This window comes from Tyto alba, unplaced genomic scaffold, assembly GCF_018691265.1.
Source record: "Tyto alba isolate M040663 unplaced genomic scaffold, T.alba_DEE_v4.0 Super-Scaffold_17, whole genome shotgun sequence".
Taxonomy (NCBI): domain Eukaryota; kingdom Metazoa; phylum Chordata; class Aves; order Strigiformes; family Tytonidae; genus Tyto; species Tyto alba.
In genome coordinates this window covers 23071253-23097427 of record NW_024881279.1, presented here as the reverse complement: position 1 = coordinate 23097427, position 26175 = coordinate 23071253, and the positions used below count along the sequence as shown (strand labels likewise).

General features: G+C 39.2%; 1 protein-coding gene across 15 annotated transcripts in view; it reads right to left on the bottom strand.

Annotated features, from left to right (window-relative positions):
* LOC104359402 (ankyrin repeat and KH domain-containing protein 1) overlaps positions 1 to 26175 on the bottom strand; it is a 118973-nt gene that overhangs the window by 23026 nt on the left and 69772 nt on the right. For 13 of the 15 annotated variants that reach the window (XM_042790090.1, XM_032988477.2, XM_042790079.1 and 10 more), the window contains 10 exons: positions 15444 to 16187; positions 8262 to 8407; positions 8000 to 8111; positions 7016 to 7161; positions 5393 to 5535; positions 4385 to 4598; positions 3009 to 3184; positions 2165 to 2327; positions 917 to 1012; positions 505 to 621 (listed from right to left, as the gene is read on the bottom strand). In XM_042790090.1, the coding sequence (XP_042646024.1) occupies positions 505 to 621; positions 917 to 1012; positions 2165 to 2327; positions 3009 to 3184; positions 4385 to 4598; positions 5393 to 5535; positions 7016 to 7161; positions 8000 to 8111; positions 8262 to 8407; positions 15444 to 16187 (2057 nt within the window). The remainder of the gene's footprint in view (positions 1 to 504; positions 622 to 916; positions 1013 to 2164; positions 2328 to 3008; positions 3185 to 4384; positions 4599 to 5392; positions 5536 to 7015; positions 7162 to 7999; positions 8112 to 8261; positions 8408 to 15443; positions 16188 to 26175) is intronic. The other 2 variants (XM_042790088.1, XM_042790089.1) reach the window with 1 other exon arrangement.

Genomic DNA, 26175 nt, shown 5'->3' with positions numbered 1-26175 from the left:
GAGTCCACTAAAGAGTGTTTAAGTGCCTACATTATCCTGGGACCCTTCACAGCAGTCTCAGTGAGGGAGAAGCTGATCATCCCCACTATCTGATCAACTCCATATAGCTCATCTGGCAGCTTGTTGGCTCTCCTTTGTAACACTGAGTAGAAGTCCATAAAATGCTTATGGACTATGTCTTACACAATATATAACATACCATGTATCATACCACCAAGACTGAAGACCCCTCTTATTCACGTCATCTGCGCTGAAGAGAGCTACTACCTACTATTGCCAAGTCCAAACTTTCCTAAAAAGGACAACAGAGCAGCTGAAGCAGAAGTCAGTTCTAATTTGCCACCCTCAGCATACGCTTCACTTTTTGTATATTAGAGAAAGGAAAGCACATACAGTCACAAGCATGAAAGACTACTGCCCCAAGAAGCACCAACAGGTAATACAGTCTATAAATTAATACATAGTTCAAACTGTTATGCTACATGACAGCAATTCTCTACTCACCTTTTCCAGGTCTAGCTCCTTAAGCAGTATCGTTGCATTTTTATTTGCTTCTGCAGCCTGCTGATCTTTAGCTTTCACAATTGTCTCCACACACTGGTGACACTTTTTCAACAGGTCCTGGAATGCAAACTTGTGTTACTGCCTCCATAATAAACTAAAACTGAGGATCAAGGCTTGCTCTAGAAACATGATATTAGGTCCCCTGTATTCATAAAATATGAAGTATTTCAACAGACTAGGACTCTAAACGTTGATTTTTTTAAGTTCTGTATTAAAAAGGAGACATGTACAAGCCTCCAAATCAGATGTACATGAACAGACATACACATTTAGTTTTTGAATACTTAATAATTGCTCTTGTATATTTTCACTGAAAACCTGGGACAGGGTCTTTTCCTGAAGTTAAACTCACCTTGTCAGTTATCGTTGCTATGTATCTCATGCATTCAATGTCTGAAGGAAACTGGTTAACTTCTTTCACCAGGAACTGAACTACTTTCACATGTCCCTAAAACAGCAAAGAAAATTCTGATCTCTTGTATACAACTGTCAACATTCATCATCAGAATACAAGCCTTGATATCTCTTAGTCCAATTCAAAAAGACTAAATCTATGCAAGAACATTCCTAGTAAGCTGCTATTTAGGATGAAAGGTAGGTAGTTTGTTCAGTACTGATAGCATGCCTGCTGTTCTACATCACGGTGGCAAAGACAAACTCTCTCACAAGTAATTCTTTATTTTAAAATACAGGACCAAACCAGGCCCAAGGGCAGAGGCAGCTGTTCATGTTTTATTAACAGCCAAGACCACCCTCTTTAGACCTCACCTGTCACCTCCATCCACTTTCTTGGCACTCACACCATGCAGCTAACTTGTTTTATTGTTCAATTACAATGTACATATGATCACGGAACTGAGCCACCTGAGTATTATCCTGGCAAACCCATTCCTGTGCTGCCGGATTCTTTCATTGATAGGGTACACTGTGCAACCATACAGAAAGTATCCAACTGCTGCCTCTGAGTTATCTGAAAGCAGTGTAATGCTCAGTATTGCTGTCTGTCAAAAAAGCTGTACGGTTAGTTGATATTTTGTTAAAGGCAAAGCAGCTACAGTTAATTAACTCCTCTGCTATAGCTATGCTCCTTGCATCTAGCAACATAATCGATGAAATCATCACAAACCAATGTTCTCTGGGCCACGAAAAAGCAGTGACAAGAGACTATTACACAGTGTCCCAGCTCAACCACAAATTAGGAACAGGAGAAGCACAAAGAAATCAGGACAGTTTATTACAGATCGGTATTTCATTAATCTCAAAAGCAGGACTGAAACAAGCAGTATAAACTGCAGAAATTTAGAGGGGACTGTGGTTATCTCAAGACAGTGAAATCTTAAACAGTTAAAGTTTTAGGACAGTGTATAATTGTAAATAATAAAGTTAACATGGTTTATGGAACAAAGTTTTTCACCTCTCAGAATTTAGATCTGCGTGAGTTACACAGATTATGATTACTTCGAAGCAGGCATTTTATCAAAATAGTAATTTTGCTGTGTTATATTTGATTCTTCCAAAACCAAGCAGAGTTAAGACCAAATCTTAAATTCTGTTTTGAAAACATTTAGCGTTGAAACATAAAATTAAGTTGGTCTCCTACCTTGCGAAACGCTGACATAAGAGGTGTAATTTTCCGATTATCTGCAGCATCCACATCTGCTCCTGCTTGCACAAGCAACTGAACCACATCATAGTGACCACCATTAGCTGCCAACCACAGAGGTGTGTTTCCTTTCTTATTACGAACATCAATATGTGCTCCTCTAAAAAAGTACAAGTGTCATCGAGTGAAACAAGGCTTGAGTAAAGAGGGAAGTCAGGAAGTAAGGTCACAAAAGATCAGAGTGCAATTGGATATGTAATTACTGAAATCTAGTGGGTAGATAGAGAAATTCTGTCCCTGAAATCTGCTGTTCAAGTTGTAATGTAGTGACACAGGGATTATTTAAACCTCCCTTATGGAAGCAAAAACTCATCTGATGTAGCCTACTGTACCTCAGCTATGCAACTAGCGACTGTGGGTCCTTTAAATTATCATTAATGTGGTGACTACCCACAGGACAAAGCAGCTTCTTGAGATTTTAGTAGTGCATAGGATTATTCTTGAAGAGCTAAAGAGCTACCTTCCAGGCTTTGCCCCTCAAGTGACAGCAGGTAAATGCACACATGAGAATTGCTGAATTAATACACAGCCAACAGAGCTGCCAAGCCAGACAGTGTGTGCTTACCTCTGGGCCCACCTACCTGCTTATCTTAATTAACAGTGGAGTTGCAGGATACTCCAGCATAACACTGGAGTAGGAAATGGATACAATATCCTACTTCCAAAGCTTCCCACTCCCTTTGCTCTCAGACACACAAGGTAACATAAACAAGGGTGCCCTGGCAACTGCAGCAGTACAGCTACAGAAATAATGTGCTGCTAATGAGAAGAAATAATTTACCGATTAATCAGTAGCTCACAGAACTTGTAGTGACCCTTATCTGCTGCAATTGTTAAAGCCGTATCTCTTGAGGAAGGCACAGGTGGAGCATTAACATCTGCTCCTTTATCAAGGAGAACTCTTCCAACCTCTGCGTATCCTCCTGAAGCCGCTTCCATCAGAGGTGTGAGACCAGTCTATGCAAGGAGAATGAGTTACACAGTGTGAAATGTGTACAATATACTTTGGATAAGACATAATGATTTCTACACAGGGAAATCAGATTTTTGACTTAGCTGTTTGTATTTATTTTAGAAGCCTAACTTCAAGCAGTCTCCTTCTCAAAAAAACCCAACCAAAACCCCAACCAAAACAAAACAAAAAAAAAAAGAAAAAAAAAATACTCTTGGGCTTTGATTTATGCAAACCCAAGCAGCAAACTCTTCACTAAACACCACCAGATATGTGTCTCAACAGCAAAAACAAAGTTTACAGCAGGATCTCTAAAACAGAGGTTAGAACAGATCCAAATGAAGACTCAAGTGTTTCCACAAAAATGCTCAGAAACTGGCTTTATAGCTTTTCTCTAGCCTCCCTTAGCGCCAAGACTGATGTGGGCCCATCTCAGTTGCCAGGCTAGACTGTTAAATAAACTTATACCAGCTGCTAACATGCCCAACTGACCATTTGAGAGCTGGCTTTTATCCATATCCCCTTTTCTCCAGCCACAGTCATTCCAGAAGCAGGCGGGGTAGACAGACACAGCAATTATTTCAGCAGCCTTAGGAGTTACCAAAAATTCCTTTGTGCTGGGGAAATCAGTCTGGCTGTCTACACAAGCTTTAAGCTTGCTTTATGGCAGGAGACACAAAGCTGTCCCAGAGTACCAAAGGATGGGACCTGTGGAGCATTTCAGAGGCACAGAAAGTCACAGTACTGAAGCCATGGGTTCTGTAAAGCTTTTATATTGCTGTAGAGTTTGATTGCACTACTTCGGTTATAGATAAGAAATTTGTTCTATATGAGAATCACTATTAGCAACACTACTCTCTTCCTGCCTAGACTTCACTCATATGTAAAAACATGTCTATCTATTTGTTCTGCTAATGAATATCATGTCGATCTTAAACCTGAAAAGTTTCTCAGTACTACAGAACAAGAGCCAATCTAAACTGCACTATGAACTCAGAATGACCAGTCAGCTTTTCCCCAATGCAAAAAATTCATCGCCATTGATGATTTTTAAAAAAAAAACAAATAAGCTTATTTCAGAACATTTAATAAGTCCTCTGAGCCCAGAGAGCCTCAAAGTAATAGGAAAATCTGAAGAAGCTTGATGACTCAGAGAAATCACCTGGTAGAAATAAGTCATAAGGAAAGGCAATTCCCACACTTACCTTTGCCCTGTGCTCGACATTGGCCTTCCTGTCCAAAAGCAGACTGACCACCTCTGCTCGGCCTTGGAAACAGGCCAGGGTAAGGGCTGTATTCCGGTTGGTCTCAATTTGGGCGTTAATATCAGAACCCATATCAAGCAACAGTTTCACAGCAGGTACATGGCCATTCATAGCAGCCAGCATCAGAGGAGAAATACCTAACTTACTCCCAGTCCTAAAGGGAAAGAAACAAACTGCAGTTCCCAGAACCAGAGGAATGCTCTGTGAAATGTATCTAAGAACAACAAAATGTTTTGTTGTAAATCAGAAAGGAACATAGAACATATACCAATAGAGACACTGACCAAAAATACTAGCTTTTTTTAACTGATTAGGAGAAATCAGAGTAACTACATGCAGTAAATAATTGCTATTTATAAACATGGAAAATATATTTCAGCTTTTAGACATTCAGATGGCTGAAGCACACATAAGCCTTAATCTACGCATTCTAAAAATCAAGGCTGCATCTGATTCATTCAGAAAAATCATGCTTCTAGCAGAGCTGCATTTTAATTTTCTCTAGTGATAGAATACATGTAAGTGTTCTTAAAAGCAATAAAGAGGAGTCTTAAGAGACATAGCTGCCTAAGTTTGTTCCTCTTACTGAAAAAGACATCTTCAAACACACACGCAGAGCTGCCCAGAGTGCTCTGTTTGGTTCCTTTACCTACTTCTATTGGAAATAGTTAGACTTCTATATCCCAGAATGGTGGAAAAGGGAAAGGAAAGACAGGCTTTTGCAAACCATAATAATCCTTTGAAACTTAGGTATAAGGGAAATTAAGTTTATGATAGTTAAAGGAAATTTAAAAGCACTATAGTAACATGAACGTAAAGGGTAACATCAGTGTAGAAAGGCTGCAAGGAGGTCTGAAAGCACTAGATTCCAACCTATGCCTCAGTATGTAGTCAACAATGGAGTGTCCGTGCTATACTGCAGTTCATCTTGTGTACACAGTATATTACCTTGAATTAATTTCTGCCCCAGCATTGAGAAGAATCTTGATGATATTAACATAGCCACCAGATGCAGCAAGGCTTAATGGCGTATAATCAGACACATTCCTATGTTCTTTATTTGCTCCCCGGGCCAACAGCAAATCAACAACCTGAAAAGACAGCACACATATTAAAAGACATGTTGTGCCCTTTGCTATTAATCAGAAAGTGAAAGGATGTTAACACATGTTCAAACCTTCCGGTATGCTACCAGTTTCCATTGTCAATAGGTAAGATTCTGCAGGAAAACCTCTATCCTCTTTTGCTTTACAATTTTACACATGCATTGTACAGACTTAGCAAACGATGAATAGATCAGCTAATCTGTGGGTTATAGCAGTGCAGCAATTATCTTCCAGAAAAATTATTTTACCTAATAAAAAAATGCAGAGTTTTAAAGTTATGCACTTCATGTGCATCTTAAGTTTGCAAATAAGGGATTTATCCCACTCCCATAGTATCTCACAGTTTGAGTGTCTCTTTCAATAACTCCCACAAGTTGAAATCAAATGACACTTAAGCCAAGTTTGACCATCTGTATTATATGGTCCTTCCAACAAAGCACATGGTAAAAATCAGACCGACTGACGTTAACAGAACAAGCATGAAGAATGGCTTCTCTATTAGAAGCTGCTTAAGAGAAATAAAAGGGAGAAAAATTAAAACATTTCTAGTGATGTATTGCACTTTGGTGGACCTCATTTTACTACATATGCTAGGTGATTTTCAAATGAGCCAGAAAAAAGGCTACCTTACAAGTTGCTAAGCCAGAAACATAAGAGGCAGATTTTGGCATAAGGTAAAAAAAATAAAGAGGAAGAACAAAGCCTTAAGTAGTACAATAAATAATGCTATCACAGGCCCCACTGAACTCTCCTTTTATTTATGAGCAGCACTGTTAAAGATCTGCAATTCAAAAGTCAGTGGAAACATTACATTTTTGGCCAACTGTTTTAAATGTTACAATTTCTAAAACTTACCACTCCCATATCTGGCACAGAGCCCTTTGCAATCTCCATGCCACCTTCTAACCTAGTATGCCCATGACTGAAGTAGGAAGGAAAAAAAAAAAAAAGCTGGGAGAACTGAAACATCCTTAGAAGACTAGTATAATGATATTACAATATGCCCTGCACTGCATCTGCACTTTTGAGCCTTGCACATTAGTACTAAGCCCACGCACTGCCAACACAAAATTCCACTTTTTGTCCTTGTGTGCCTGCACTGGCTGTTTTAGTTTTGAAGGCAGGGAGGATGCATAAGAGAAGCGTTCAGTGAATAAAGTTATTCATTAAACATCTCTATCTGCCTCATAAAAGTACTTATCTTACAAGGATACATCAATTGAAAAATTACCACAAGTTATAACAACTATTAGCTAACAAATTTGGGATGGCCAAGGGAGAAAAGCAAAAGTTCCCTTCCTTCCTCGAAGAAGAAAAATACTTAAATTAGCTACAGTTATATAGATTAAAACCTTCCAGAAAAAGGATGACTCATTACACTGTCAAAAAAAACAAATTGAAACCACTGTACAAAAAAAAAATACAAAAAACAATTCAAACCCATTGAGAACAAATATGCCTGTACCTCTTGTCGTCCACCAGAGCATGCCAATGAAAGTGGAGTATCCTTTGTGCGCTCAGACTGTGCTTCTATATCCCCACCTTTGTCTAGAAGAATTTCCACTACACCAACATGCCCAGCAGTTGCAGCCAGAATCAAAGGTGTAAAACCTAGCAACAAGAGATCATGTTAAAAGCACCCTTGAGACTCTCAAAAGTATTATCAAGGAGCAGAAATGCACAAAAGGGTTAATTCACAATGACTTCTATTGATCAGACATGTCTTACTCAGACTGCAGGTGTCCTGGTATAAGTGACAATCTCAGACCCTTTCCTAGCTCTCTTCTGACCCTGACACATCTTGGCTCTGATTCCAGCCAAATATAAACAAAGGCTCTTCAAAAGAAATCTAAACAGTACTTGCACTGATCAGTTTGTATTAAGTTCCTACCTACTCATCTCTTTAGAGAAGTCACAGCTTTCCACTTAATTACTACTTAATAAAGGTCCAACAAGTGAACTGCACTGTGCATGTTTCTTATTTCCAGTGGTCAGTGCAAGTTTCAAGGAGAGTGGCATCGTGGTTTTGTTCTCCCAGCCGTAAAAGATTTGAGATTTTGCTGAACTCCGCTACAGGGAACAATATGATACACAACCCGATAACTACTCCCCATTAGCTTTGTCAGCCAAGATTTGATATTTACCCCCACTAGACACTCTATCTAGTATACTAAGGTCTTTTTTTAGGGGGTGAGTCATAAGGACAAAAGTGCTTCACATTTTGCAGCTCTGCTTAAGATAGCACTCAGATGCACTTCCTTTCAAAAATACAGATAAAAAGGCATGAAATGTCCTGGCTATATACGGCCAATATTTCTACATGAAGTGCAAGAATGCAATTTTACATTTTTGCAAGCTTTGGTAATTTTTTTGAAGCAAAGAGTCCCAAATCCCAACTTGAAATTTGCCGTTTCATGTTGCAGTTCGTGGTTTTACTGGTTTAGCTTACCCTTCTTGTCTCTGTGTTCAATATTGGCACCACGTGCTATCAGCACAGATACAAGTTCTTCATGACCTCCCGCACATGCAAGGGTCAGAGCAGTGTCGTGGTTACTTTCAGTCTTCACAATTGGGAAGAAAAAGAAGCAGATATTCAGAAATTTTAAAAACTTTAAGAGAACTTTCACATTTTAAAGACAGTACTAGATTAATTTTTTTCCTTTCAAAACTTATCAGAAAGCGAATCCACTCAACCAATTGCAATTACTCACATGTGCATCAATGTCAACTGAAGGATACATAGGGAGCACCGACTGCGAGGGCACACCACTTGGTGCCTGCGAACAAGGCTCAGGCGTAGGGGATTCGGTAGTGTGCGAGGAGCTGGTGGAGCCACTGGGCACTCTGCTATTCACAGCTGAAAAGTAGCACCATGTTATTAATCCACTCTTAGGAATGTCACATTTTATATTCAAAATATTTAGTCCTGTAAAACTGCAATGGTATAATATCAAAACAGTGATGAGGGGAAACAAATTAAGCATTCCTAAAAACAAACTAGTCTGTGTCTTGTGCAAAGAAGCTTTGCAGCAGTTAAACAGTATAAGCACCATCTTCAAATTGCATTAAGTTAGAAAATAATTTTATGAATTAGTCTGTATACTTTGTGAGTCTGAATCACGAAGACTGTTAGTTATCCTTCTCAAATTGTAACCTTCACTGTTAGACTTCAATCATATGCTCAGTCAAAGCAGGAAAATGATTTATCACTAAAACAAACATAATGTTCAGAAACACAGTCTCATTCTGGAAATCAAGTTTTTCACGTAAAGGTTAGTGCACACATAGTCTCCAGAGAAGGTTATTGAAGCAAGATGACTGACAGCAACTTACACCATTGGTCATGTGTCACAGTTAAAATGACCCAGGAAGGGTGGAAAAGAAGCAGACAGCAGGGAGCAGTGAACAAAAATAAGAAAGCTGAAAACCATCTGTGCTCCTTAAGATTTATTCTGATTGACCCACAGCCCGTAAAAGATTTCATTCTGAAGATCTAGCACAGCTCAGGGTCACAAGGAATTCAACTTTATATTTTTTTTTTCTTTTTCTTTTTGAAGGCAATTTTTAAAAAAAATTGCTAATTTAGAATCAGATTTTATTCAACTGATTTTAAATTAAAATTTCCAAAACAAGCACAGAAATATCCCTGCACACATATACCATGGGGCCAAGACCTCTGCCTGCCTTTAACCAAATGAGAGTCCGAGGGGAGCTCAAATGAATCGAAGGCTCAGCTGGGATTACTTGGCAGGAAGGTCTAACAAACATATGCACTAGCTACAAGTACATTTTAACTATAGTACGCCATGCTAATATAGCAGCTGGATTTCACAAGTACTGTCACTGCTGGATTGCCTTATTTCTATACTGTGTAGCCTCATTAAAAGGAATACCTGGTTAGCTTTAATTATTCTAAAATACACAGTATTTTGTAGTATTCCTGGAATAAGCCACTGATGGAAAACACTAACTGTAGGTACGAAACAAGCAGCAGAGCAGCATTTTGCTTTTGTTCAGGTGTTTCAAGCAATAAGGAAAGACAAAGGATGAACACAAACCTGCATATGACAAAGAGAAACTTTTGCAAACATTTCCCAGCTCAACCTTCCCAATTCCACTGACAAATTGCACACCAGCAATTACTCATAGGAAAATGGTGCAGGCAGAAAAGTCTTAGAAAAATCCTCACCATGACCACTAATATCACTAGTTCAGCCTACAGAACTGTGTATGCATGACAAAGAAAACACAGAGTGGAGCTAGTTTGGATTGGTCATTTCAGCTGGGTTCTGGAAATGGGGGGGGGGGGGGGGGGGGGTGTTGTCACTGAATTTGGGGAGATGACAGTTTTCAATTGTTTTTTTTAAGTAAAGCATTCTCCTTGGCACACAGGCAAAAACCAGCATCAACATTTGGCTACCACATTTAAGCAACAAAGTACTTTTATCTGAATTCAGAGTTGACTTCTGCTTTATGTTACAACCTTCACAAGCAAACCAGGTTTGTACTAAAAGTTTCAAATATAAAAGCTCCCACACTTCATCTGCTTACTACGGATTACTTATAGCACCAGATGAGCATACATTAATGCAATGCAATTGTTTTCTTGCTCAATGCACTGAAGTGCAAGATACTAATTGGATTTCTAGACATTATTCCTTCCAAAATACAAGACACAAATCACCCTATTGAAAGACTTACATTAAATCAAACTGGTCCTTCCTCATGAAAGCCACTGTCTGTCAGATCTTGTAACTATAGATATATCTAAAAACACGTCCATGTGCTGTGCATACAAAAGCAGGGGTGCGCAGAAGGACTCCACCTGAGCCAGTTTAAGGGTCCTTAATGTAATATACTCAGTGTTGTTATAGGTTCCACAAATTCTCTGCACTTTACAACCATGACTGAAAATGTCCAAGTATTTCTTGCATACTTTAGATTGTCATGTGCTTGAAACATATGAGTGTGTGCTAAGCACTTCATATGCACAGTAACAATGATGTCAAACATGAGAGAAAACACCAAAAGCAGTAAAAATGCAGATAAACCCTGTACTGGTACCCTAAACTCTTGTTTAAAATAAAAATCTAACAACAAATAGTACTATAACACCCATGTATTGATCAACCCCTCTAACTACTGAGTTTACACAACTGCAGGATTTTTTTGAAGTGCAATTTTCTATTTCTTTACTGTGGCTGGCAAGCTGGCCCAGTAGAGCATCAACATAATTCATGATCTGCGGAGCAAGAACATGTCTGAGAATTTCTACCTCCAGCTTCATGGGGCTGATTTAGCTCAGCCCGAGTTACGCAACGACACAGATTTGTAGCTCAAAGATAAGCTTGCAACAATGGTTTCAACATCCTTTTGCATACATTTGTATGTAATTGCAGTTAGCTTGTTTGCCAAGTCTGTTCTGGATTACCATCCTCGATCACAGGAGGTGGGACAGCTACTGCACCTTCGAAGTCCATTCATGGAGACAAGATCATCATTCCACAACAGGAGAGCCACCTCTCTGCTTTTGCCTCCCACTCCCAGGAGGACCCTGTGGCTTCCTTGGTCTGACACTGGCACCAGGGAAGTCAAGGACATCTTGATGATCACATCTTTAGCAAGTCATACACACAGGCCAGAAACTATTGTGCAGTCTCCCCAAGGAGCAATACCACCATACCCACTCCAGACTTTCATCTCAATAATTTGCATTAAAGCAGGAATGATGACAGCACCATGTCTCCAAGGGGAAAGGCTAGGTGGAAGGCATAAAACCAAGCCTGGGGGGTGATCACCTTCAGCATTTCTATGCTGTGCCACAGGCTTTTAATGGACACAAAAAATGTGCAGCTTTCACCCTCTGAGAAGACAAAGGGGGAAACTTTCCAACATGTATATTGCTTCCTACTGAACAGGCATTTTGTCTTTTCATAAAGAAGAGTACTGAGAGTCAGGCATTGAATAAAAAAAAAACAAAACCCACAACCAAATAAAAATCAATTTTCACAATGTGTTCCTCAGATCTTTATGAAATACCTATTTGTGACACACGTTTTGGATGTTTCCATAGACTTCAATATTGAATAGACTTGTATTAAGAAAAATATATAATTATTCTACATATAACAAAATCCAGGTTCCCCATGTTTTATGAAGGGCTTGCAACTTTCCAAAGGGACTTCCTTTGAATTGGTGTGAAGTCAAAAACAGATCTCTAAAGAAATGGATGACTATTTTCCAAAGTTAAGAAACAGTATCACAGGGAACATGAATAAAACAAAAGGAAGCAAGAACTTGGTATTACCAAGGTATGACACTGGAGGCACTGACAGAACCTTGAGCAAGCAGCTCTGGATGAGACTGCAGCTGTAGTCTGAAACTCCATCTACCTAATCACTGTCACACCATGAGCATGGACATTCATGAACACCAGACTTGGATTTCAGTTCTCCTTTCCTCAAAGGAACTGGGATTTTCAGGACAAAGAAAACAATCCTTTTTCATGACTGAGCAGTCTTTCAGCCTGTCCACGCAGCTTCTCAGTAACGTGTTACTGCACAGAGACTTTTGCACGTTGCTAACTGCATCTTGTTTTTGTAAGTCACCATTTCTCACTCTAGATTATCCTAATAACCAGTTTTACTCCAAACAGCAATCCTCAGACGTCACTTTCCAAATAATTTTCTTAAAATACCACAATTCCGTATAACCAACCACAACTAGAATTTCAGAACAAGAAACAGTTAATAAAGTTTTGAGAAACACACCTGGAGTTTCAGTATACAAATGGGAGTTTGTAGGAGGAGAATGAGACAGAAGCACGCAGAGATGCCACCTCCTGGCTAAAAATACCAGCCAAGCAGAACAAGCAGGAATAAAAATATTCCAACTAGAGACAAAACCTAGCAACAGAGGAAAAAAGGTTCCTCATTTTGAATACCCTAAAACAGAAAAAAAAACCCTCAATTCAGATATTGCCAACTAAGAAATCTACTATGGTAAATGTATAATGTGAACTGAAATGGAACTCCAACTATGCAAGACAAGATGCTTTTAAAAACTGAATACATATTGAGTAATGAAAACTAGATCCAAAATAACTTACTGCTTTCCTACTCTGAACTGCACAACATCTACATCTCTTTTATAAACTCAATTAAAATTTTGACTGTAATAAGTCACACCTTCAAAGATCAGATTAGTTGCGAGATTTTTGTTTCCGAACATTTAACTAAACTCCATTACAACCAAAGCATACTAGAGTGGAAAGTGCTGCTTCATTTTCAGGTTTCACCTGACTTTCCAAAGGTTACTTGGTTATTTCTGCATAGCTTTATAAAAGAGGGGACTCTGGTACACATCTATCAGTGACTGACTGCAAGCAAGACTTTCAGCACTTTGAACCTTAACATCAACCATCTCAACACCTAGCAGATGACAAATTATGACAGCAGACTGGCAAGATAAATACTCCATTTATGTTGTCACAATTAAGTTAGCAAAATAAAGACTTGAGGCTTTGTAGAATTGCAAGTTCTCCCTTACAACTAGTCTCAACTGAGGCTGTGAAAAATTTGCCTCTTGCATGGCCAGTGGTAAGAGCAACAGTAAAAGGTATTTCAGTGCAAAGGGCAAAAAGCCGATTTAACATTTCTAATCTTCTGAATTAGACCTGGTACAAATTGGAATACTTAGAATAAAAGTGTTCATATCTCTTCTAAACCAAGAGTCACTCGCCACCATTACTGCAGCCCCACCAGTGGTGCTATGATCAAGGGAGACACTTGTCAGCCTATATCCAAGTGTAAGAGAACTTCTCTTAGAGACAGGCTTCCTGCGCACCAGGCACAAGCCCCTAATTTTATCTGGCATCTGCTGTAGCACGCATGTAAAAATCAGTTCTCATAACAGTTTCTATTGCTCAAAATTTCTTTACAAAATTAAGGACTAATGGGCAAGTTTGTGGAAAAAGGACAAGTGTGTTTTAAATACAGATCACAGACTCTGGAGTATGAGTAGGTAGATTTATGGTTTGTTTTTAAATGTATATAAATTTCAAATACAGTAGGATAATAAACAGGTTTTTTGGGGGAGGGAAGTAAAACTTATGAATTTCAGAAGAAAATATATTTCAATAAAGTAATATCAGTACATTTTTGCAGGAACCTCTGGAATTGGACAGCTAAAGTTTCCTTGAGTTGCATTTCTGTAAATATAGTTTCTAATAGGTGTAGAAAAGTGTGCTATTTGTACCTATTTTTGAAATGAGTAAATGTCATTTCTTACAAAAAAAAAGTCTTTAATTACTTAGCAAAAACAGTAAACTATTTCAGAAAATTAACCAATGTATATTCAAGATTTTTTTATTAAGATAAAGTTTTCCTAGTTGTTTGCAATCTTTTTTCAAACAGCACAGTTCTTGCACTCAGCTGACTGCAGTTTTTTACTTTGGGTGCACTGAATATTTTGGATGGAATATGCAGCTGCTAACCACAAAAAAGTATATACTACATGGTCTTGTGCTATATATGTTAAATTGTCAGCAACAGTAACTACTCCAAAGACTAAGCCCTTGAGTATGTTTTGGATTAATCATTCAAATTTTCTTCCTCACACACTTCAGTACTAGATCTTGAGTAACAAAACCAATTGCATTTTTGGTTTAATGTTGGCTGAATACTCTGAAGAGCACTGTAGAGTGGGGGAGGAAAGCATGCCATGCCAGAAGAAGGGGACCAATTCTCTGTAACGTAAGAAGATTTCTTTGAATTATACTGTATTGCTGAAGTGAGCTGGTACAACATACCACACTATTTCACCAACTATGGTTTCCATGGGAGGCTGCAAAGTTGCAGGTAGCCTTGACTTCTGTGAGCTTGATGCAGTTACCACTCTAAAGTTTGCAGAAACTGCTGGCAAAAGGTCTGACTGCACATTTCTGCAACCTTCAAAGGAACTTAAGAGGACAGGGCAGTGACTACGGGGCAGGGGGTGGGGATGCATGGGTGTGGCCAGAGACAGGAAAATAAGGGCTGAGGGACAGACACAAGGTGTAAAGAAAAGTTGAAAACCACCGATTTAAAAAAACACTACAGACCAAACAACACTGGCTATCATACCTCCAGCAGCAAACATCAATCCTAGTCATATCCACAAAATGAAGTCAACCAAAATTATACCTCTTTTTCCACAAGGGGACTCACACAACCCAATGTGTGGGAACTTACATTCCTCTTCATACCGTTATCAAAGGGAAGCATGTTTGAATTACTGCTTTCCATCCAGGTAACAGGACACATTTTTGGCATATGTTATATCTAATGAGCAGATATTCCTGTACAACCACCAGGGTTTAGAGGGTATTCTGAAAACACAAGCCTTTACAGAACTGAACAGTTGTGCGCAGATTCAAGGCTGTGTTTAAACTGTAGCAACACCTCGAGCAGCAAGGAGATGGACATAGTTGTCCACACAGCTGACAATAATTTGGCTTTTTCTAGAGATGAAGAAGCCAACGAAGAAAGCCACTGAGGTATAAGCCTGTACAGAAAATTCTACAGAAGCTATAATACTGTCACGCTTTCAGGTTTCCTAATGGGCACTACTCATCATTCATGGTAAGGCTTTTTAAAGAAGGACAGAAAAAGATGAAGCCAAAGGGGCTAAAACAGGTCTCCAGTACAGGAAGTTTCGTGCTTTGGAAAAAAGATATTTAAAAGTCTCATGTTAGAATTGGAAGACACTGTTAGGATTAATAGCACTAATCAGGAACTTTATTCTTAAGCAAGTATTCCCAAACTGGAAAACCCCAAAATGTTTTTGGAGGGAAGGAGAGAAAGGGAAACTGAGCACACAAATTAATGCAAAAATAGGTATATTTCTTAACCCACCTGCTATTAGGTCATCAAGAGTGTCGGTAAGCGTCTGTGCTGGAGTGGCAACCATTAATCCGTCTGGTTCTTGAACTAAGAGCCCCTGCCCAGCAATTTGCTGCTGCTGTCCTACATTCTGCTGATTCCCTAATGCTTTCTGAAGTTCAAGAGACTCTGTCCCATTATAACCTAAATTACCAGAAAAATTACATTGCGGTGCTGGCAAAGGCTGGATAGGGACAAACTCTATTTGTTCAGCAGGTGGTGGAGACTGTTGTTGCTCATCATCTTTAGTCAAGATTGTGTCAACCTGAGGTAACCCTGAAAAGTTATCCTCCGGCAGACCCTTATCGGCTTCCACTTCTGGGAAGACCCCTGTAAGTGGGCACTGATGCTGCAGGGGAAGTGGTGTGTCTGTCTGACCTTTGGTCTCCAAATATTCTTTGGTAAACTGCTGTTGGGTTTTCATCTGCAACTGCCTTTCCACCTTCTGCAGCTCCTTCAATATTTTCTTCTTCTTCTGTACTTGTTCTTCTCTGTTCTTTTTAAGTTCTTCAATCTTATCTTTATTTAAAGGTTCACCTTGAATTAATTCCAATGATTTAAGTTGTGCTTTTTCAATAGCACTAATTCTCTGTCCAAGTTCATTCAGCTTGCCTTCAGTCTCTTCTACTATGCATTCCAAAGGCTGGTATGGGTGAAAAGGTGGCAGTAGATCCTTATCTGCTACCTGCAGGGAACTTGACTTCTGCTTGGATGCACCTAAGCACATGAAAAATGTTTGAAAAAATGCCATGCTGAAGATACCCCAAACCTCCCCTCTCACCCACCAAACAAACAAACAAAGGAAAAAAAAAAAAAAACTAAACAAATAAACAACAAAAAAAAACCAAACAACAACAACAACAAAAATCTTTACAACTAACACTGCACATCTGTCAAACCACAAAAAAGTAAACCCTACACTCCATCTTAAGAGAAGAAAGGAGAAAGCATATAGCTGGAATTTTCAATATTGATCCTAATATCCCTTTGAACACAGCTATTTTTAATCTTAAGGAATAAGGAACCTTTATAGTTTCTGACATACACAGCAATGCATCTGGGAAGTGAAATCAGCAAGAAGAGCAAGGCAATTTAAATATTTTACTGAGTTTCCAAAGTTGTTCTGTTGTGCAGAGCAATTAAACTATTTTCCAGAGGCTAACTTCCAACAGCAAGAGTACAAGCAGAAGTAGTCTATATTTCAAAGAAGACTAACTCCAGTATTTTGAACTACTATTTCTCCAAACACTATAGCATTCCACCCGTACACTACAAGCAGAATTCTGCCAGTGCAGACTTAGTGTATACAAATACATTTTGAAGCTTTAGCACCTTTTAAAAAGTTCTGAGACAAAATTAACAGCTTGTTTGCTGCCATGTCACCAGTAACTAATTAACAATTTTGCTCACTATTAAGACCAAAAAAAAATATTCAATGCAAATCTAGCAAGGAACACCAAGCCAGGGCAACACTCCTCTAAGTGCTCACTGCCTTCAAGCAACCCAAGGCTGCTTTCCCAAACCCACGTCTGTAAAACCCCCCAGCCAGATCTTGCTAATAAAAATCTATTAAGTGCTGAAATTTTAATTATGACTTCAGTATAAAAACCTTAAAAATGTGGAAGATTTTAGCCATATCAAATAATTTGCCACACTAACACTCACTTGCTATACCCAAACAGTGATATATGTAGCTTTAAAAAGAAAAAGGCAAAAGAAAACTTGAATATCTACAAAGCAGACTCATACAATCAATCATTAAAAAGGGAATTATGTACAGTTTGAGTCATGGCTTAAGTTACCTAAACATCACATGGTTAAGTGAAAATCTGGATGCAAGAAGTAAATTCTAGATCAGCCACTAGCTCTGGAAGGGTTAAGTTTCCTAACACACACATTTATTTCTCTCAGGGCCTTCCTTCACCAAAATACCAATTCACAAGTTTCTTCAGTCAGCATTGCTGTGAAAACATGAGTTACCTACACCTCACTCTGAAATTAATCTTTTTTTGAGGAACTAATTGAAAAAGCAAACAAACATGAGAATTTTCTCTTATAAAGAGAAAGAAGTAGTATTAAAATAGAGTTGAACCAACTCTGCACTGAATACCTTCACCAGGCTCTCTGAAGTGAAAGCAAACCATATCTAAACTTAAAGGAAACAACAAAAATCTTAAAGTACCCAGGAAATGCCGCAGCATCCCAGAAACCCTGCAGACATACTTCAGTAAGCTCTTCCTCCAGCTTGGTGCTTTACACGGCTGCCTTTCACAGGTCAGTAGTTCCAGCTGTATTCAAACCACTACTATTATTTCGTCTCTGAACCGTGGTCCCAAGACAATTTCTCAGAAGACTGTAAAGAACGTGACTAATGTTTAGCAATAACTTGCTTTGTGCTGGCTAGTGGAGATTTAGCTCAAGTCTGCTATAAGGTGCGGGCTATTTGGCTTTGTGGTATACTTAGGGTTTATAAAGTTATTCTCTCATTTTAAAAACTGTGACTTACGTTATAAGTTTTGCAGACCACTCTTGAAAAATAAACTTGCACTCACCAAAAATCTCTGAAATGCTTGTCTACATCTTTGTTAGAAACTAATAAAAGTCAACTGGTGTCTTTTGAAACTAAGCTGCTCCACTGCTGAAGCAGCAGAAGCATTACATAAACCTAACTTCAAATTAACCCTGACTTTAAGATGCAACTAAGATGGGAACCCTGTGCACCATTTCACTTAATGTTGTTCCTAAGGTTACTATATCTATCATTTCCATCCTAACATAAAGCATTCCCATGATCTGGCAGCTCTGGACAGCTTCCATCACTGTAGGAAAGACAAGCTGCAGTGCAAAGAAGCCTCAAATAATAGAATACCAATATTGTCCCTCTCAGTTAAGTCCCACCTGTGGTGAAAAGAAGCCTGTTACAGGAAGACTTTTCTACAAGCACAAGAGGAAGTAAAGAGCAGTACAGCCTTGTATCAAGAACCTGGACTGGGTAGAGGAGCTAAGGCCAGTCTCACAGCAGGCAGCGCAACCCAGACAGTGGTTCAGACTGGGAGTGACCACGGGAAGTTGGGACAGTTTCTGAACGAAGGCGTTAGGAACCAGCAAATGGAGAGCTAGGCTCTCAAGTTCCAGAAGAGGTGAGGAGATTTACTTTAAATCAGCTTCTCATTAGTCAGCAGGGCCACTTTTCAGGTTCCAGATCACCCCTTCCATGCCAGAAAAGGGTTGCAACCTGTGATCCTGGGGTCACTGCTAGAGGACAAGCAGTAGGAAGAAAGATCTCCTAAATCTGACATGCACACCTGAACCACCAGTTCAAACCAGAGGTTAAGACGCTCTTGGTAGCTTTGAATACGTAAGCATCGTAATAATATTGGAAGTACTTAAAAGTAGCAATTTCCTGTTTTAACCAGATCTCTTCTGTATTACAATATCCTGAAAAACAGTGCCTATTTTAGTAAATAATTATGTACAAGACACTACTTTACATAAGTGTAGTAAGACTTTGAAATCCAGTCATAGGCCAGACCATAATAACTTCAACTTTTTTGTTGTTATTTTATTTGGTTCATTTATCTTTTTGGTGGAGCATCAATCTTCTACACAAACAACTCACTGCAAAATCAAACCTAGCAAGATTAAGTAGTCAATCTAGCCTCTAAAGCAACTGTTTTGGCCACTTCTAGAAGACTTGTTTAGTATGAAATGAAGATGGAGGATCAGTGAAATCCAGGTGTTGCTACACAAATACCATCTACCATCAGGTAATCATGACTACAGGACAAAGAATGTTCAGTTGACACAAAACCCAAAGTGGTTATGGGCACATCAGGAAAGCCACAGAGTAAGGAAATGATGATTTCCTAATTTATTTTGTGAACAATAGCACCAATGGCTTTTATTTATATTTCAAATTCCCACAGATTCCGGTCCCAAACCCGACCAGCTCAGCCTTTACCACCATTTCACACATCTTCAGTATTTTGACAACACACACAACTCAAGGTATATAACAACATAGAATGGTTTGGGTTGGAAGGGACTTTAAAGATCGCCTAGCTCCAACCCCCCTGCCCCGGGCAGGGCCCCCTTCCCCCAGCCCAGGGGGCTCCCAGCCCCGTCCAACCTGGCCTTGAACCCTTCCAGGGAGGGGGCAGCCACAGCTGCTCTGGGCACCCTGGGCCAGCACCTTGCCACCCTCACAGGGAAGAATTTCTTCTCTACATCTAGCCTAAATTTACCCTCTTTCAGCTTAAAACCGTTACCCCTCGTCCTATCACTGTACCCCCTCTCTGAAATGCTGAAACACTCTCCCCCTTTCCTGTCCCCCCTTTAAGTCCTGGGGGGCCGCTCCAAGGTCCCCCCGGAGCCTTCTCTTCTCCAGGCTGAACCCCCCCAACTCTCTCAGCCCGGCCCCCCAGGGGAGCTGCTCCAGCCCCCCCAGCATCTCCGTGGCTCCTCTGGCCCCGCTCGAGCAGCTCCGGGTCCTTCTGCTGTTGGGGGCCCCCGAGCTGGCCCCAGCACTGCAGGGGGGTCTCCCCAGAGCGGAGGGGGAGAATCCTCTCCCTTGACCTGCTGGCCACACTGCTCTGGATGCAGCCCAGGGTTTCTGGGATGCAAGCACACTTTGCTGCCTCAGTCAGTTTTCCATTCATCAATATCCCCAAGTCCTTCTCCGCACGGCTGCTCCCAAGCCACTCCTTGCCCAGCCTGGATTTGTGCATGGGATTGCCCTGCCTCATGTGCAGGACCTTGCACTTGGCCTTGTTGAACTTCATGAGGTTTGAACAGGCCCACCTCTCCAGGTCCCTCTGGATAGCATCCCTTCCTCCAGCATGTCAACCGCACAACACAGCTTGGTGTCATCGGTGAACTTGCTGAGGGTGTGCTCAATCCCACTGTCCATGGCTCCAACAAAGATGCTAAACACCACTAGTCCCAACACCAACCCCTGAGGAACATCACTCATCACTGCTCTCCACTTGGACATCAAGCCACTGACCATCCAGCCACAGTAGGGCAAGACCTACTCTGCACAAATGCAGCTTCCCATCCATTTCTCTGACTTCTTATTCTCTCTAGGAAATGAGAGATAAATTTTTCCCAAGAAAATCTTCTGTATATCTCCCATACACTGCAGATGATCCCCTAAATACCTGAGTTGCAATAGTCCATTTACTCAGATAAGCCTCTCCCAAGCACCATTACAAGTCTCTTCAGCATCCAGTAATATGCACTGAGGACAACATTACCAGTTTTTAATGCCTTCTGGCTGCATGCAACATTTAAAGCTCCTAGACACTGTGAGCAAGAGTTTGGAAAAATAATCTTCATATTTATAGTCCACAGGTTGCTCTCCTAAGCAATTAAGATCTTCTAATTTAGATTTGCTTAAAATACATTTACTCTTTAAAGGGTTGCTGCCTACAAACAAGCCTGACACCATATTTAATCCCAAGAGTTTACGATTCTCAAGGAACTTGCACTTCTAGCCCTCACTTCTAATCCATAGGATGTCTTCTCCCAAGCAAGAAGTATGCCCTTTCACAATGAGTAGAGCAGCACAGCTGAAATGCTACTGGTCCAAAATAAACCTACATAAAACTACCTTATTGACCCCAATTACATTGTTATTATAGGTACCATCTACATTTGCTAACACCCAAATGATAGTCTTGTAATTTGCAGCACAAGCAGTTATTTGTGCCATTCTCTGCAAGTGTGAGGACTGAGATATATACTCCAAGGAAGTATCCAAGAAACATGAAGTAGGTAAGTAATTTTTTTACATAAACAAAGCCTAGTTCAGATCTTACCCTAAAAGCATTAACTGATGAATTAGTAAGGACAGGCACTTGTTGTATTTTAGAGCAAGCAACCAAATTTTAAGAAAAATTACTACTTTATTTTTAAGGTCTTTTCAGAAAATTAAACAGACCAAAGGTGGGGTATTTTTTTAGAATCTATTATATTCTCCAAAATGCTTCCGTCAACACATCTTGTATTTCAGCTTAGTGGTTGTCATCTTGGCCATCACCTGAAACAGTTATTATACTTTACTTTTTATTAGATGAAACTCTGGCACTTGCTGACAGCTCCTTAATTTCTAGAGTTGCTAAATGAAGGGGGGAAAAAAAAAAAAAAGAGTGGACTCAAATCCAAACAGTTAAATTCCAAAAGGTGACAATCACAATGTCATCCTGATAGGTAATATTACCTAGAACTTATAAAAAAATAAAAATCAAACATCCCCCCCCAAACAAAATAAAACACAAAAAAGCTGCAAAAAAAAACAAAAAAAACCCAAACACCAGAACCACAACTGACCAAAAAAAAAAAAAAAAACAAACCAGATTCAATCCATTCCTCACTTCATAAAAGGCAGATGGCATGAATCATAAATCCATACTAAGATCTTTGTGCTTTGTTAACAGAAATGCTTGTCCACTGTTCTTGCACTTTAGAGTTTTTTAAAAACCTGATTTTACTCAGAAGTCAAGAGTTTGGTGAAATTTAGTAGCATACTGCAAACCTCTCATCAACAGGAGTAAGATGAGTTCAATATTGAAATTTCATTACAATTCTGTGTTTAACTGTAATTCACATCAGTAAGATTTGGCCTTAAGTACCTGGGGAAACAATCAGTCAATCCACATATACACAAATGCAAAGTACAATATTATATGATCTGGCTGATTGGGCAATAAAAAAAATGGCCTACTTCTCCCAAGTGAATTAATCTGCTATGGTTTTTTTTAATACATACTTAATTCTTCTTTACAAATAAGTGGAAGATTTGTGGAGGGCTAAATCAGCAGATGAGTTTGTATTTTCACTACATTCCTCCTGTGAACCATGCAGTATTTTTGTCAATCTTTATCACTGCTGCAGCTGTTGATGGAAAACTTACAGGGAATAGGTTCAATGATATCCAACAGGCAACAATTACATGTCTGAAACCAAGCCAAACTTAATTCATTTTTTTGAAATTCAAAAATTTGAGTTACTTTCCAATCTTAGTCATCTTCCCAAGCTTCCTCTGGTGGCCTGACACTAACTGGAAAATCGCTAAGATGTAATTACATTAGTTGGTGGCAAGCAGGTGACTGAAGCTTCAAAGGAACAGAAAGAATTTCACAAACCATCATGAAAATATTTTTATACACTTTTTCTCCTGGGGACTGATACGTGTGTCTTGTTTTAAAATCATCTGCCTGTACTGCTAAAGATTTGCATAAAAGAGTAAAAAGTCTTTAAGTCGACTAAGAAAGTATTAGTGAAGTCCATGAGACACAAACTGTTAGACTTCACTTGCTAACTCATCCTGGATAACAGGATCAGCTACTGACTCAGGCAGAAAATACAGAGGAAATAGCAAAGTTAATCAGAAGATGTTGAAGCACATGAAACAACGAACTGGAGCATGCAGTAGAAAAGACTGAAAGGAGTCAGAATGGAAAAGCAGTATCAGCTTCCTTTTTTAATGCCTTCACCTCAATAATATAATCTTTCTAGTTGTACTGTTAACCTGCCCCCTATTTCAGTGAAATCACACAATATACGAGATCCCTGCCAGTATATAACTCAGTATCAGGCATAAGAGCCAGATATTGGAGTAAAAAATATTTATTGAATTTGTAGCTATTGAAGCAACGTGGAGTTTGTTCCTTTCTCCAGGTCATTAGACTGTTAGATTTAGCATGGGGATACAGGGGATACCTTATATTGAAAGTCTAACTTAAAAAGCTTACACATTCCAAAAATCCTACTCAACTTTAAGGGAACTCTGGTCTCCTTCCCAGGGATCAAAGGCAGATGTGGGCAGCTTTCACATGAATAATTTAAGTCTATTATGTCTTGTGGAATTATAAAAAACCATGCACCCCAAGCAAGAAACACTAAGTTACACCCTGCTTAAAAACAGCAGTGGAGAAGTCTAATGGCAGCATATTGATTGTTCTTACAAATGAACTAATTTGCCTTAACTGAGTGCATAAAAACTATTTTGGATTAGCTGTTAAGTAAAACATACCTGAAGAAAAGCTTAAAAAGGAACTGATACCTTAGCCTCCAAAAATAAGTCTTCTCTAATTTTAACAGGCTTAGAAACATCTTACATAGCTAAAATACCTCAACTAAGAAATCAATCCTGCTACTTTCCACAGATTTCTGAGCTCCCACTTGTTTCACTAGCATGTTGTTTTTCAATGTTCTGAAAACATACCATGAGTTCAAGCCACTGTGCTCACCAGGCATGTTCTGTGAAAGACTAATGCAGAATCATAAACACCACTGGGAGCTTCAGATCCCACTCCTATTAAACATTAGCTTGTATTTACAAGCTAGATGGGACTATCAATGGCAACACTATTACAATCAGCTGATTTCCTGAAGAAATCCAACAGCATTCCTTTCGATCATTTCATATGCTAGGCACTGAGACACCCTTGCCTCCCAGGAATCAGATGCAGGGCACTTAGAGCTGCATCACAGCCACTGCACTTTACACCGCTGGCAGTGTAAAGCAGGAGACACCCTCTGGTACTGCAGAAATAGCACATTTGGTTTTCCTAGCCAAAAGACTCTGTGTTGAGCTGCTGGCTGGTAAGCAATTCTGACCGCATTCAAGCAAGGGCAGCAGAAAGTGCAAAATGCCAAAGAAGGGATCTTCGGCCTTTCTCCATGAAATCACAGAGCTGAACTTCATTGGGACCTCACTTTTACATGGACACAACTGACATACGCTAAACATACTGCACTAAAACCAATCCTTCCTAAGCATGTAAAATTTGAGGTCTGTTCAGTCCCATGAACTAATTCTGCTGCTTCTTTCACCTAAGTTTACTTCAGTTCTCAAGAAGGTTACCATCTTTGCATATCACCTTTATCTGAGTCTCTCTAGATCCACTGTCAGCTCTGAAAAGTTTCTCTTTTCAGTTGCTAAACACTGATATTAAATCCTTTGTCAAAATATTTAAATGGCACCTATTCCATTTTCCTTCTTTCTTTACTGAAGATTAATAACATAATTTGAAAATACCATAAATTCCTCTTGAAAAACCTAAAATCATATTTGAATCATAACAATAACATACAAGTGTATTCTAGCTTTGCACTCAACTCGCCAAGATCTCTTCAGGAAACAAGTTATTACTATTGCATTTCTTGCAAAACTAAGACAGGTCTTTAAAAAGCAGACTGCACTTAAGTTATGAAGGCTAGGAGCACCTCTCCTTCTTCCAAGTAGTTAAGAGTTCATACAAAAACCCAAGGGGCTACTAAACTGCAAAGGCAAGAAATTAGTCTTTCCCAGGATAAACAATTTTGTTGCATAAGAACTTAAGACTGCTTTTCTGCCCCACCCATGGAAATCATGCACACACCTTTATTTGCACTTTCTTTTGCCCCTGATCTCCCAAGAAGCCTAAGGATTAAAGTCTGGTATGTTAAAGACATTTGTGTATAACAAGTTATGAAAGGAAGTTCAGCAGTGAACAGTCACTCTACCGCAGTTCAAGTAGCAGAGTGGTATCACTACAATCATCACACAGTGTTTATCACAAAAATACCATTTTCTCCCTAAAGATCTGAGATACATGTGAGCTTTGCACACGAAGTTTTCAGAAACACTTTGTCAGCCCAGTGACACATTTTGGATTGCTACAGCTCTTGCAACAAATTGGTTTCTCTGATATGCATGAAGTGTGTCCTGAAATACTGAGAACAACCAGATCTCTCTGTGCCAGGTTCCAGTAACACAGTACTGCTAAAAACATGCCTAGAGTATGTACTGACATTTGCAATAAGGTGGGTTTGGATTTTTTTCTCTCTTTTTTTTTTTCCTTTTTTTTTTTTTTTTTTTTTTTATGAGAGCTATTTCTTAAACTACAATCAACTATTTGCTTTTTGTAATTTGATTAAATGCCACTTTAAGCTTTAGCCTTCTGACTATCAATTAATCTCTCATTGATTCCTGTGCATCACAAAATGTAATTCCGGAACAGTAACTCACTTTGCAATACTAATAGTTATTTAACTGTAAGAAGCACACGTCATGGTATATTCCTGTTTGGTGTTTTATTCAAACCAGAGGTTGCATATTCTTTTCACTTGTTTAGTACTCATTTTTATGAAATTCGAAATATCAAGTGTTGCACGTCCTGGGAAAATGGTACAATAACTGCATTTGAGAAGTCACACACATGGCATATATGCATGGAGAGAGTCATGGCTACATACTTGAAGACCGTTAGGTACACAATTTTTTTCTCTCTTCATCTGTGCCCCTGAGGTTTTTTTTGTTTCTTTGTTTTAGGAAGCACTGAGCACTTCCAGAACAAAGGAACTAAGTAAAGCTAGCTAATAGAGGTTTGGATACAATATTTAACATCCCCATTCAAAACTGTAAATCATTCAGAGCTTAAGTTTGTAACTTTCCACTTGAGAATTTGCTTCTCTTTCTGAGCAGACATGAAGAATTTGTTACAGAATCTATAGCTGGAAACAAACTGCTAAATTCACCACTGAATGACTGCAAATAGTTTTAACCAGTCAGTTCAATCATGTTCAAAGCAAAAACTCTGATGTTATGACTGCTTACAAGAGTACTATTACTAATACAAGAATAATTCTCCTGTAAGTGGATCTGCATTGGCATTTTACAGTGCCAGCACGTTTGCATTGCTACTGTAGGAACAGAAAA